Here is a 14,734-nt window from a genome sequence, read left to right as displayed (position 1 = left end):
TTGCAGTATTGCTGATATATTCCTTTCGCTTAACTCTCACTTCAGATAGCTCACTAGCTGAATCTGAGAGCTTTGGCTCAGTCAGATTCAGGAGTTAATGAGATTCAGCTTTACAAAATCAAAAACTGCTTTAAACTCCACTTTGACTTTAACGCTAACATCTCTTGACTTTGCATAGCCTCAAGTTTTGTGACATGAAAACCTCCCTAAGCCCAAAGTGTGAGAATTTAGGCTGGTCCCTGAAGTATATTCAAGAACAAAGCTGATACTCAGGCCTGTGTGAAGGTACAGTTGTTTTGATGCCTTAGCTTCAAATAGGGTTTCCTCTGGTGGTAAAGATCTAAATATCATTAAAAGGAGAACATTGAAGGGGAAAAACTGAGATTTTGGTTACTATGAGATTTATGCATGCTTTGAAAAGACTATTTTTTAAAAAGGCACTTTTACTGTTTTGACATGATATTACCTGCATTAGCCAAATGTATTCCAATATTTATTATTTCATTTCTCAACTCTGTCCAACAGCCAGTTTATTTTTTATCTGTCTCCAGTCAGTACTGGGAATGTTAGTGTAGATTTGCTTTTCTGTTTAACAATTTATGTACCTAATTTATGTATTTATGCATTTTTTTCTTTGCAACTATAGCAGCTTACAGTTGCAATTACACAGTAATTTAATCAGGTTGCTCTGTTATAACTCTGTAAGTTGTAACTCCTTGGCATTTTTCCTTTTTAGTGCTTTTCGAGTAGCATGCAGTGGGTATACTGGAGTTTGTTTTTTTGTGTTTCTTTTTCTAAAGAGGGCTGTTTGTTCCACCTGACAGTGGGGTTAATGAAAGCATTGAGACTGAACCAAACAGTTTTTTCAGGGCATAAAACCAAAACACTGAATAGCCCTTTTAAGACCCTGCAGAGGCAGAGTTGGCCGTAAATTCCACAGCTCGACGCTTCAAACAACCCTTTCAGATTATGTGTAGTAACTTGATTCAGTAATAATATATAGAAGTATAGGTGGCACTTTAATTATGCAACATTATCTAAGTTATCCAAGTTGAGTCAAGCTACAAGGACCCAAATGAGATACAGTAGTTCACATCATGTGTAGCAGTGTGCTGGTAAACTGGATAACAAATCTTAGAAAATAGAGTGGAAAGGAGGAAACACACAGCAGTAAGGCAGTCAGTGATTGTGCCATGAAATAGATCCTACATCACAATGCAGCATCAGAACTGTAAGTATCAAAGTTTTATCTTCAGATTTCTCAGAGCAACTTGATCCTCAAAATTTATTGCTCTGGAACTAGAAGCCCTAATTGGTGAAGAAAAAAAAGCTTCTGCTTAGTTTCTGTTTGGAAAGCCTTTGAAAGACGCTGCAAAGCGAATTTAGCTCTATTGAGGATGATTTCAAAGCTGCTTTTTTTTTGTACGGTCAGCATATGTGAGAGGTCTTTTATCCCTCCAAAAGGCTGGAGGAATGAGACAGTCTGAAGCCCACTGACTCAGATCGCTATTGTCTGTCCACAGATATTCTCCCAGTGTGAGAGGTCACACATGCACAAACATGCGCACACATACAGACATACACACACACACACACACACACACACACACACACACACACACACACACACACACACACACACACACACACACACACACAACTACGACTTCAGAAGGCTTATGCTGCATTTACTAACAGAGAGCCGGGATGAAAGTCAAGGTTGCAGGCTGCAGTGGAGTTAAAATCGAAGAGATGCGCATGTGTGCAATTTTGGATTTGCACCTGCTAAATGAAGCTTGAACTTGGCCTACAGGCTTTTTTGAGGATGCATGAACTCTGATTAGCTGTCTCCTCACCTCAGCATGTTGTGCGTATGTGTCTGTGCCATGCTGGAAAGTACTTAACTTTTCACCTCTGCTGATCATGAGCAGAACCTGAATTCACAGTAGAAGTACAAATTTTCGATATCTTTTCCAGTCTTGATTATACTCTTAAGTAAATATACTTTACAGTTTTAAAGAGTCAACTGACTTTTCTTTTTTTTCCCCCAGAGGCACTGGGATGCCTCTGTGATGATGGAGGTAAATTGCTATGATTTGTGTGCTTTCAACAGCAATTCTGTTTCTGAATGTAAGCTGCATAAATGACTTGGAAGAACGAACAGCTGTGCAAATTGTCGTCAGAGGAGCTAAATGAGATTTCCTTTCTGACGGTCTACAAATAACGGTTCCATAAACAGTTCTTCACTTCTACATTATCTTCTACCACTATAACACCCACTCAGGCATAATTTCCAGGAATGGCATGCAGAGTTAGGTATTGTTCATTTCTACACAAAAGTAAAAAAAAGAAAATCGACCCTCCTCTACCTTTTCCAATCCACTTTTGCAAGCAGTAGATGGGCAAATCAGCTCCACAAAGCATCATCCTCCTGGCCTACTTGTTGAAGTGGCAGCTATTGAGTGCTCTATTAACCTAGCACTAATACATCCATTTGTTCAACAAACTTTTCTTTCATAACACTGGTTAGCTGGTGTGCTTGAATCATCAAGATGATAGAGAAGATAGAGAAAAAAGCAGTTCACCAAAGGAAAGCTGAAATATAATTATAGGGCACATTAAAAAAAAGAAGAAGATTGCCTGGTATAAAATTGTGCCGATTCTTTTTCATAAATCTGCAGCAGATGTGTTGTGAACATTCGGACTGTGCGTTGAAAAATAATTAAAACCCTTAGTCTTCGTTCAGTTTTACGGTAATTACCCCCACGGGTGGCAGAATTTCCAATCATAGTTTTCTAGTTTCTAGTTTTTGCAAAATGAAAATGAATGCAGCATGTAGTCTTTATGTCAGAGAAATAAACAGGTCCAGATCCACCTCAGCACATACACAATACCGTAATACTCCCATATTTAGAAAAACTGTACGAGTTGTTGAAGGGACAGAATTCAATCAATGGCTAAACTTCTAATAAGTGAGAAACTATTAATAAAATATTACAGTTTACAGTCAGGAGTGTTTTTATGTTTTTTGGGTTTTTTTCAGGTGGGAACAAGTTGAAAGGACAGCAGTTTCGTCTGGATTGGGCCTGGATTTCTTTGGAGAAAGAGTACTATGTGGTGGATGAGGAGGAGAAATTTCTGGACGTGGTGCTCAGACGAAGAGGATACCTGGGGGAGACGTCTTTCGTTGGTGAGTCTGTTTAGTCTCCCTTTCTGATCAGAGGACATATGTTCTATCGTCTAGCATTTTGTCTTCAAGGGATGGCATTGAACAATAATGTCCGGTGGATTGCTTCAATTTTTTATATTATATTCATAGCCAACTTATCAAAGTCCTTGATCTCTCGTCAAATGCAGAGGTTGAGACTTTAGCATGCAAGCAAATTCTAAACAACTGTTGAAAACCTTTCAGATCATCCCCCATAGAGATGATCTGTAATAATTTGGTGGTGCTCTGGCTTTGCATTCCACAGCACATGCTTGCATGCTGGCAACCATTTAGTAAAAGCAAAGAGTACAACTTTACAGTACTTCCAGCATGGCCTGTTAGTTTTGATGTCAAATTCATATTCTCTTACTGTCTTTTTTCCGTAGAATTCAATTAAAATTTCAGTGCTTTACAGTGTCTTTTGAAATGCCAGGCTTTTCATAGCTACACATTCCTGTTTCTGCAACAAAAAATTTTTTAACAAAAGCTCACACATTCACGCAAAATGAAAATGCTATTGAAGCTAAAAATCTATTGCAGAATTTCCTTTTAACGCACATTTTGACCAGATTTGTCCTCAAAGTCAGAGTAATATTTTCTGGCTTCAAGCCAATTTAGTTTGCAAAAAAAAGGTTTTATTAGATTTAGGAAGCTGAGATGGTTGCAAGGTCAGTGCTTTGCTATGTACAGAGATGTAACTCTTTTCTTTTTTCTTTTTTTTTTGTCTTTAATGGCGCATACAGGAAACCGGTGTAATGCAACCCATAATTTTTCATTTGCTGTATTTGTCCCAGACGGTTAAGAAAGGACATGAAATAAATATTAAAACACGTGCATGTCAAAAGGCAATAAAAAATGCACTGACCAGATGGCTATGGCAACATTTGCAAAGAAAACACTGACAGTTTTATGGCTTTTACTGAGGTTGTACATTAAGTTCCTGTTACATACTTAGGTCATTATCATTCATATCAAGAGAAATCTCACCCCATTATCACCTTGTCTCTAAGTAATACAAAGCTGTAGATGTGAATGAATATTTATATGTTTTTCTCTTCTGACTTTTGGACTTCACTCTGTCTGGCGACTATGGCCGACCGTCCCCTGCAGTTTTAATGCCACGGTCATTGTTAGCTATTTGACAAATGTCTGTTTGCTCGGCTTGTGGACTTCAGTCTTTTGAATGAGTTTATTATTTATTTTGTTATGTCTTAATCACTTATCTAGCTAACTGAAGAAGCAAATTATTAATAACATTATATGTATACAATAAAAATAAACATGTTATTTTATTTATTCACATCAATAAACTGTCATTTTATTTTATCAGAATGTTGTTTTGAATAGACAGTGGTGCATTGGTTAGCAGTGCCTCATATAAACAGCTTTCTAATCAGCGGGGACCTTTCTGTGTGTAGTTTGCATGTCTCCCATTGCCTGAGCAAGTTTTCTGCCTTGCTAACCACAGCACCACTCTGACACTCTGCGCTCCAAATAAAGATGCATCTGCGTGCAGGTGGTTGCTCCCCATGCCCCTGATCCCCATCTCCCGCAATCATCCAAAAGCAGAGTTGGGTATCACTCATGGCATGCTAGTTGCACTCTATTATAGACCACTTGTGTTGTTTTCTTCTGGGGGGGTTTTTGTAGTGCATAGCGCAACTGAAAACAGTAGAGGAAGTGGAAAGCAGGCCTATATGCTTCAGTCGATCACTGTCAAGCTGCTGGCAGGTTTGATGAGTCAGCACTCTGAGCTGCAAAATAAAGGAAAGAGCAGGGAATTGATTAAGACGACATTAAGTCGATGCAAAAGAAAAATGATTTGGAATATTTATTGGAGTCAAAAACACTCAGTTATTTGAAAAAAGTGCATTTTTGCTTGTTGATGGTGCTCGGTTGCTACAGTGTAACGTCTGTGAAACTGAATCCTGTGTCCATGCAGGTGCCCGAATACCTGAATATAAAACAAAGCACTGTGACCTGGCTTATTGCTTTGTAAAATCCTGGTTTGAAGCCTTTATTCTTTATGGGACAGTAATTCACAAAATGATATTTTGACTTGAGTCAAGCAATTAAGACCATAAAGTCACTGGGAATATCTTTACTGAGGTCATAAATTAAGCAAGCCTTCCGGTCGATGCCGTTCCCTTTAGGGGTCGCCACAGCAGATCGTCTGCCTCCATCTCACCCTGTTCTGAGCATCCTCCTCTATAACACCAACCCTGTGCATATTCCCTTTCAATACATCCATAAATCGCCCCTGTGGTGTTTTGTCTTTGTTCCGCCCCCCTGGCAGCTCCATATTCGACATCCTTTGTCCAGTATATCCGCTATCCCTCCTCTGCACATGTCCAAATCATTTCAACCTTGCCTGTCCAACTTTGTCCCCAAACTGCTCACCTCAGTTGTTCTTCTGATGTGCTCATTTCTGATCTTTTCAATCTTGGTCGCTCCCAAGGAAAATCTTAACATCTTCAGCTCTGCCACCTGCTGTCTTATCATACATCATAGCAGGTCTCACTATCATCTTGTAAATTTTCCCTTTCACTCCTGCTGCAATCCATCTGTCACAAATCACCGCTGACACTCATCTCCACCCTCTCTGCACTCTCTTCTTCTCCTCTCTTGTCATTGCCCTTTGTTTTGTATGGATGATCCCAGGTATTTACACTCTGCTCCTTGCAGATTTACTGCTACACCTGTGTTCCTTTTCTTTTACTGTCATTCCTCTTTTCTCCAGTTCACATCTCCACCTCTCCAGGCTCTCCTCGACCTGCTCTCTACTCACGCTACAGATCATAGAAACATAGATGTTACAACTCTCACCATTCATCCAGACTGAGGACAAGTGATAGGAGTACACACAGATTTTTATACAATGTACTTCTTTTTCCAGCCAAAGTTACGCCCTACTTTCACAAAGAAAAGATCATGTGTAAGTCATTCCATTGGCATCAATTTTTTGACCCAGAGCCTACACCCTGTCTATATAATACATGATTTTAATTATTTGATTGCCAGCTTTATCAATGGGCTGTAAGAGAGAAATACTTTTGAAAAATCTATAAGGTAATATTTGCAAGCTTTGAGCTAAAGATAAATTTTTTGAGAATTGCACAAATTTTTTTTTCTTTCATAATTTCTAATACAGATAAAATCCAATATGGAAAATGATGTCTTCTGATTCTGGTTTGAGCCATGAAATCCAACACTGACGTGAAAATTGTTCTCCTGGTTTACAATCTGTATTTATAAAGGTACCCCACTCATTGGTGGTGCTATGGTGTGACACCAGAATTTTATTGTAATCCTCTTTTACCCGTGCTCTGACTTTCCCCCAACTTTCAGGAAAATCAGCCTGGTCGTATTTATGTAATCCTGCTAAGAGACAAACAAACAGGCGGAACTGAAAACAATGGCAGCAGTGACAAAGTCGCATTTTGTCCCCTCTTTTGAATGTTGACAATACAGTGGGGCAAAAAAGTACTTAGTCAGCCACCGATTGTGCAAGTTCCTCCACTTAAAATGATGACAGAGGTCAGTAATTTGCACCAGAGGTACACTTCAACTGTGAGAGACAGAATGTGAAAAAAAAATCCATGAATCCACATGGTAGGATTTGTAAAGAATTTATTCGTAAATTAGGGTGGAAAATAAGTATTTGGTCACCTCAAACAAGGAAAATCTCTGGCTCTCACAGACCTGTAACGTCTTCTGTAAGAAGCTTTTCTGTCCCCCACTCGTTACCTGTATGAATGGCACCTGTTTGAACTCATCATCTGTATAAAAGACACCTGTCCACAGCCTCAAACAGTCAGACTCCAAACTCCGCCATGGCCAAGACCAAAGAGCTTTCGAAGGACACCAGGAAAAGTATTGTAGACCTGCACCAGACTGGGAAGAGTGAATCTACAATAGGCAAGCAGCTTGGTGTGAAAAAATCAACTGTGGGAGCAATCATCAGAAAATGGAAGACATACAAGACCACTGATAATCTCCCTCGATCTGGGGCTCCACGCAAGATCTCATCCCGTGGGGTCAAAATGATCACGAGAACGGTGAGCAAAGATCCCAGAACCACACGGGGGGACCTGGTGAATGACCTGCAGAGAGCTGGGACCAAAGTAACAAAGGTCACCATCAGTAACACACTACAACGGCAGGGAATCAAATCCCGCAGTGCCAGACGTGTTCCGCTGCTGAAGCCAGTGCATGTCCAGGCCCGTCTGAAGTTTGCCAGAGAGCACATGGATGATACAGCAGAGGATTGGGAGAATGTCATGTGGTCAGATGAAACCAAAGTAGAACTTTTTGGTATAAACTCAACTCGTCGTGTTTGGAGGAAGAAGAATACTGAGTTGCATCCCAAGAACACCATACCTACTGTGAAGCATAGGGGTGGAAACATCATGCTATGGGGCTGTTTTTCTGCCAAGGGGACAGGACGACTGATCCGTGTTAAGGACAGAATGAATGGGGCCATGTATCGTGAGATTTTGAGCCAAAACCTCCTTCCATCAGTGAGAACTTTGAAGATGAAACGAGGCTGGGTCTTCCAACATGACAATGATCCAAAACACACCGCCCGGGCAACAAAGGAGTGGCTCCGTAAGAAGCATTTGAAAGTCCTGGAGTGGCCTAGCCAGTCTCCAGACCTCAACCCCATAGAAAATCTGTGGCGGGAGTTGAAAGTCCGTGTTGCTCGGCGACAGCCCCAAAACATCACTGCTCTCGAGAAGATCTGCATGGAGGAATGGGCCAAAATACCAGCTACTGTGTGTGCAAACCTGGTAAAGACCTATAGTAAACGTTTGACCTCTGTTATTGCCAACAAAGGTTATGTTACAAAGTATTGAGTTGTATTTTTCTTATTGACCAAATACTTATTTTCCACCCTGATTTACGAATAAATTCTTTACAAATCCTACCATGTGGATTCATGGATTTTTTTTTTTTCACATTCTGTCTCTCACAGTTGAAGTGTACCTCTGGTGCAAATTACTGACCTCTGTCATCATTTTAAGTCGGGGAACTTGCACAATCGGTGGCTGACTAAGTACTTTTTTGCCCCACTGTAAGTGAATCATCGGATTTGAAATAAAGGAGGCATCATGCTGCCTGTGACACTCATCCATGTACATAACACAGTGTGGGCGGAGAACATGCTGGTGTGTGTCAGTCAAATCTTAAATCCAGCCAGTCGCACAAACATCACTGCCTGAGTTCTTAATAAGCCTTATGACCAACAGACGGAGGTGATTTTGTGTTGGAAAGAACAGCCCAGCATGTTTTTGTGCTTATGTCTGACTGTTTGTGGAGGTTTAAAGTTTAAAAGGATGGTGATGATGTTGTCCCTGAACGGCCCTTTTAGTACTTTGTTATGCTTCAGCTCGTTTGCCCTGCGAGAAGTAGCAGCTGTAAGCAGCTTTTACTCTCTCACCTCTCATCATTATTCTGTTAATCGCGGGGTCAGGTGTTAGCATCACAGTGTAGCGGTTAATGTTAGCTTTAAGACTCATCTACCTGTGTGTGTGTGTGTGTGTGTGTGTGCGTGTGTGTGTGTGTGTGTGTGTGTGTGTGTGTTTGTGTGCTGGTGTGTATATTTGATTCCTCTTGGGAAGGTTTTAAGTGTATCTCTTGGGCACACATGAAAGCTTGCATTCAGACTCTCATCTCTTTGCACAGTTGGTGTGTGAGCACCTGGTTATCTCTGACCACACTCACATAGTACACACACACACACACACACACACACGCACACACACACGCACACATCGACTTTCAAGCCAGCATTTTAAAAGGAATGTCTAACATGGCATGCTGACGTGCCGCTATGCATGAATGTGTTATTCATGTGCACTTACATGGTTAGTACATTTTAGAGGAAGGCAACATCAAGAAGAAAGAAATGTTTATTGTAGTCTTAAGAGCATCGGAGTTGTACCCCAGTGTAGTGGGTAACATGTTCACCTTATGTGTGAACATGTTAACCAATAGTGATTTGAGAGTGACATAAACCCTGCCTCTGGGGGCCATTAACAAGCAAATTTCAACTGCTGTTCCCAAGCCTGGATAAATGAGCATCTTGCATCAGAAAGGGCATCCTGTGTATAAAATCTGAGCCAAATCAGAAGATGCAGATCCATCTGCTCTGGTGATCCCTTGAGGAATAAGATGGCAGCTGAAAGTGCCGTTAGTCTTAAGAGAATAAGTGCACCGTTCCTCCACAGCACCAACCTAAATCACTCTAAGTGCAAATACACATGGAGTGTTCAAATTTCAGTCTATTTGTTTTAATGTGGCCTTTGTGGCACTGTTTAGGCACTAATAATAAAATATGGTGAAGTCTAGAGCAACAGTGATCAATGTAAAAAAAATAACCAACATGTTTTTCTTCATAGGTTTCTTCATTTTCCCCTTGTTATTGGTAACTGTCAACTAAGGGATGTTGCTTTGTTGTTGTTGCTATACACAGACATGTATTTATTTATAGTTATGTTTAGTATTTAAAACGAATTAATTTCTATTACAAAAATGTAAAAACTGCAGTGAGATATATAAAACAGTCACAAGGGCCAGTGTCGTGCCTGCACATAACTGTCAACTTAGCAAGCAACCAATTCAAATTGTATCTTTCGGCACTTTCTTTACTAGCAGCCTGTTGGCAAAGCAAATCATTTGTTCCTGTCTTTAGGTTATTTATGAAAAATGCCAAAGATAACACAGTTTGGCAGGTAAAGAGCTATTAGCTGAGACCTTTTCATATTTCAAAATTGGAAGAAACCAAACAAATGGAGAACAAAGAAAAAGGGCAAGCCTAAAAAATATCTATAGCAGATCATCAGTATCTGAAAGTCATGTCCTTAAGACAGATGGAAAAAAAATCCAGCAAAACCCGACACAGTACATGTGAGATGTATCCTACCCTCGACGTGATCCAGGTGCTTTTTGCTGAAGTCTCAGCAGAAATGGTCTCAGTGGAAGAGTGGCTGTCAAGAAGCCATTCTTAAAGAATTAAAACAGATATTACACAAGAACTAGACTAAAAATCAGTGCTAACAGCTCTGATGGAGTGATGATCCCAAATTTAAAATTTCTGTTTCAAGTCTTTGTCAGTATGTACTGAGGAGGTCAGGAGAGAGACAACAATGATAGTCTGCAGCGTTCTGTAAAACACCATGGAGGCTCTGCCATGGTTTGCTGCATCCATTTCAGCCAGTGGTGTTGGGGTTCTTGTCTAAACTGATAGAATTATGAACAGAAAAGTAGCATCAGACTTCTGAAGGAAAGCATGTGATTGGCAGTGGCTTCAATTTTCAGCCTGACATTGATCCCAAACACACGGGGAGAGCAGTAAAAGCATACCTGGACCAAGAAGAAAACCACAATGAAACACTCATCAGTCATGGCCTGACCTCACCAACATTCAAAGAAGAACCTTGAATGTCCTTTAAGAAACCTGGAAAACTGTCCCTGAAGATTACTTAAAGAAATTACAACAAAGTTTGCCTAAGAGAGTGCAGGTGGCGTTGAAGAATAAAGGCGATCATAGCGAATATTGACTTTCAGGTTTGTTAGAATGGTACAAACTTATGAGCTTTTTCGCTTTTTATTTTCATTGCAAAATATTAACACATGAGTGTTGTTGCATTTGCAGTTATAAAAGAAATAAATGGACAGAATTCTGAGTGAAATTCAGGAGGGCTCGTTACGAGACCCGTTTTGATGGACAAAGCTCAGATCCAGCAGAAGAGGGAAACCTTGATGATGAAATGAAAGACACGTATGGCAGCTGGCATTAAAGTTTTGCTACCTTTCAGTAGACTCGTAATAAGTGGCAGCCAGTGTCTAAAGTCTTTTACACAAATACAAGGAGAACAGCTATTTTTTCATTTCTTGCTTTTTCTGCGGTTTTGGTCCGGCCTTGGGAAACACGAGCTGGACTGAGGTGAGGTGCATGACTTTAATAGCTACTATAGTGTTATTATAAAACAGAAAGAAAATGCAGCAAAACATTTACATCTGAAAATAATATTTTTATTAATTCTACTGACAGACTCATGGATCCCATCATGAAACTGTTACAGCTCTAAAAAGAAATGTTAAAAGTAAATAACGTATGTGGAAATAGTTGGAAAAATTGCATTGGATTTGATGAGGATTGTGTCAAGGATTGAAAGGCAGAGAGAAAGCTGCCCGATGATGCTGCCAGAAGCTTGCTGCTGCTGTTGCAAGGGTTAGCTGATGAAAGCTGGTGTGGTGCCAGGCAACAGTGGAGGAGAGTTGTTACACATGGTCTATCACAACAGGATGTTCAGGTAGAGAGGATCAGTGAAGGAGGAACACAGAGATAAGATCAGGGTTCAAAGATGCTCCCGCAAAGCACAGCTCAGGCAGAACAGGGCTGGACAAGGCCATGCGGATTAGACCGAATTCTATCCTCATATCCTCTTCTTTTACTTTTTAAGCTTTCACCTTGCTTTCTCATTTCTTATGAAAACAATAAAATTCCACTCTCGACCAAACATATAAACGTGCAGCCTAAATCCCGCTAATTAAGTCCCGTCGCTGTTTTCCTTCTGCCAAAGCGTCCGTCCCAGTGACGTCGGGCCACTTAGCTCGTCTCACATTCTTTCCCTTTTATCCGTAATCTCTCCTCACCTCATTTTACGGTAGAGACGTCCTTTTGCTTCTAACCTCCTTTTACTCATCAAAGGCACCATCTCTCCTTTTCTTGCGCCGTTACTGACTAATAGTCTAGCCTTCGGTGTTTGACATCAACTGTTTCTTTTCTATAAGTTCCCTTATTTGTGTTATACCTACCTTTTTCCCCTTCAGTCTCACTCCAAATTTTGGACAGTATATTGGGTGGAAATATGAGTCGTATATCTGTCCAATGCTGTGCTCATTGGCTGCTTATTCCCACTCTGCCTTCCTCTTCTGTTGTATCCTTTGTTTGGTTGTTACACATTTCGGTGCATATGCTGGTTCAGCTCTGTTTCTCCACTTGCTTTTGCACCTTCTCGCACTTTCCCTCCACATAACCTTCCATTCTCAGATCCACATCTCCTGTACATCTTTCCTTCCCTTCCTTTCATTTCCTTTCTTTGCCTTCTCTTTTCCTCGACTTTTTCCATTTCCTTCTCGCTTCCTGTCTTCCTTGCTGTATGAGCAATATGAGGGACCCCATAGGGACACAAGATGGAATTGAATTCTCATTCTTCTTTTTTTTTACTTATTGCACAAGTCAAAGCTCATCCTTTGAAGACTTTTTTTTTTATTTCAGCACTGTCCTTCTCTGGTCTGTCCTTGCCCTGAGAGATGAATTGTTAACGAGGTGTACTTTTGCCAGGTTAAGATATATTATCTCCTGTGGGACATATTCCAACCTCATTTTTGTTGCCAAGCAGAAGGGATGAAGAGATAATTGCATTTCACCAGGAGAGAAAAGAATCTGTTGGACCCCTCCATCTTTTTTGCGCAAGTCTCCACCTTTGCTGCCTCAGTGTGAAATGAGTCTAGTATAATGAACATGCAATCATCATGCTTTTTTTTTTTTTTTTTTTGAATTGTGCATGTTTCAATGAGCCATGCTGAGGTTACTCAGAAGCTAAAGAAACTAAAACAGTGAATAAACACAAGGAAAGTTTGCAGCTAGAAAAAGAAGATGTGTTTGTGTTTGCAAGCAACTCTTTGGATCTGCGAGTCTGTACTTGTTGTGGAGACACAAACACAAGGCGCGCTGGCTCTAAGCAACAGTGCGATGGAGATCAAAAACACTCGAGAGGATATGTATCCTCCAGTGGAGAAGAAACCCCAGCGCAACCTCGGGAATTGTGTGCCTCTTCCCTCCAGGGAGTCCATCGAGGGTGGTGTAGTGAGACACCACCCTTTTAAGGACAGCCCTTCCTCTCTCCAGTAGGCACGCCATGGTGTACAGATGTTTTATGTGATGTGGATCTACAAATCATCAGAATAGGAAGATCAGATAGAAATACTCAGCTATGAGCAAACATACTTCCCTTCTTTAAAGTTCTAATCTTGTGTTTCTTGAAATGATGGCCATTCAGTGTGTTTGCATTGCGCGATAGTTTTCCTTGTTATTGATGAAGTTTGCTGTCTCGTTTAGGATTCTTTGCATACGTTCGTCTCAATGCAAATGACAACAAGTCCTGATACAGTATTTCCATATCAGACAACAGCACTGACTGTCATCTCCTCTTTATCAAAATGCACCATCATTTGTTCTGTGCTCGGAACAGATACATGTGTTGCATTCTTGACAGAGAAGCTGCCTAGAGCGAGGCTGCTGCTCTGAATCGTCTACAGACCTTTAAGAGTCTCGCAGATTTATTTTAAATTTACAACGCGCATGAATCAATGCTGAAGCAACTTTTAAAAAATTCTTCATGTAGTCTGTATTGCTAACATGTTTCTTGGCCTCCAAATGAGATTTTTAGAATGTAACTCTAAAGAACTCGCATAAAGCATACATAATCATAACACACTGAAAATATCTATCTATCTATCTATCTATCTATCTATCTATCTATCTATCTATCTATCTATCTATCTATCTATCTATCTATCTATCTATCTATCTATCTATCTATCTATCTATCTATCTATCTATCTATCTATCTATCTATCTATCTATCTATCTATCTATCTCTCTCTCTCTCTCTCTCTCTCTCTCTACATTTGCAACAACATTACAAAAACATGTCAACCCAGTGTATGGTCTAATCACTCACACTGCACAGGAGTGGGAGGGCTTGAAGGCTTTAGTTCTCCCTCAGCATTTGGTCACAAATTCCCATCAACACCTTTCCCACCTCACGTTTCTTTTCCCACCAACATGTCTTCCCTGATGTATGTTATTATTTTCTTTTCTCTTTTAATCATTACAAAGTGACCCCATTTCTTCTGACCAGTAATAACCCTTGTTTGGCTTTTAGCTGAAGTTTCTGGGAGCAATGGAAATTATTTTACTGTAAATAGACAGTAAAGACTGTCTGAATATTTCAGTAAGGTTAATGCAGACGGGTTCTTGTTTTTGAACTTGTTTGTAGCCATTTCAAACATTCAAAACAAAGTTTTTTGCATAATGAATATGGTAGAGCATAAATGAAAGATTTGTGAACGAGCTTTCTTGAAACTAATCCCCAGTTTGGTTGACATAATACTACTGCTGAGAGACATTGTCACCACAAAGTTAAGTCCCAAATTAGCTGATGGCTCACCTGATACTATTCTTTGCATTTAGTTTATACATTTGACACTCTGTCCATATTATTTAGGTTGTTTCAGCTGGTCTACTGCTGTTGCGTCCCCCAACAAGACACTTTACAACTCACCCTTTCTTTGTTTTTGTGCTGTTTCAGACCTCCCCTGATCTGCTTCAGGCTTTCCATGTCTGCACATGGAAAGATGAGAAAGTCCCAGAACAGAGCCATGCTCCCAAATACAAATACAACTCAACTACAAATGGAAAATGCACATTTCTTTTTACTTAAATAGTACTAA

At 40.2% G+C, this 14,734-nt stretch overlaps 1 protein-coding gene across 2 annotated transcripts in view; it reads left to right on the top strand.

The window, feature by feature from the left end:
- frem2a (FRAS1 related extracellular matrix 2a) overlaps positions 1-14,734 on the top strand; it is a 72,873-nt gene that overhangs the window by 26,586 nt on the left and 31,553 nt on the right. For both annotated transcript variants that reach the window (XM_085289177.1, XM_085289175.1), the window contains exon 3: positions 3,044-3,190. In XM_085289177.1, coding sequence (XP_085145303.1) covers positions 3,044-3,190 — 147 coding nt within the window. The remainder of the gene's footprint in view (positions 1-3,043; positions 3,191-14,734) is intronic.

Source organism: Mchenga conophoros, linkage group LG10 (assembly GCF_057382185.1).
Source record: "Mchenga conophoros isolate Kocher_MC1m ecotype Shallow Benthic linkage group LG10, M_conophoros_male_GT1.1, whole genome shotgun sequence".
NCBI lineage: Eukaryota > Metazoa > Chordata > Actinopteri > Cichliformes > Cichlidae > Mchenga > Mchenga conophoros.
This window is presented reverse-complemented; position numbering and strand designations above follow the sequence as displayed.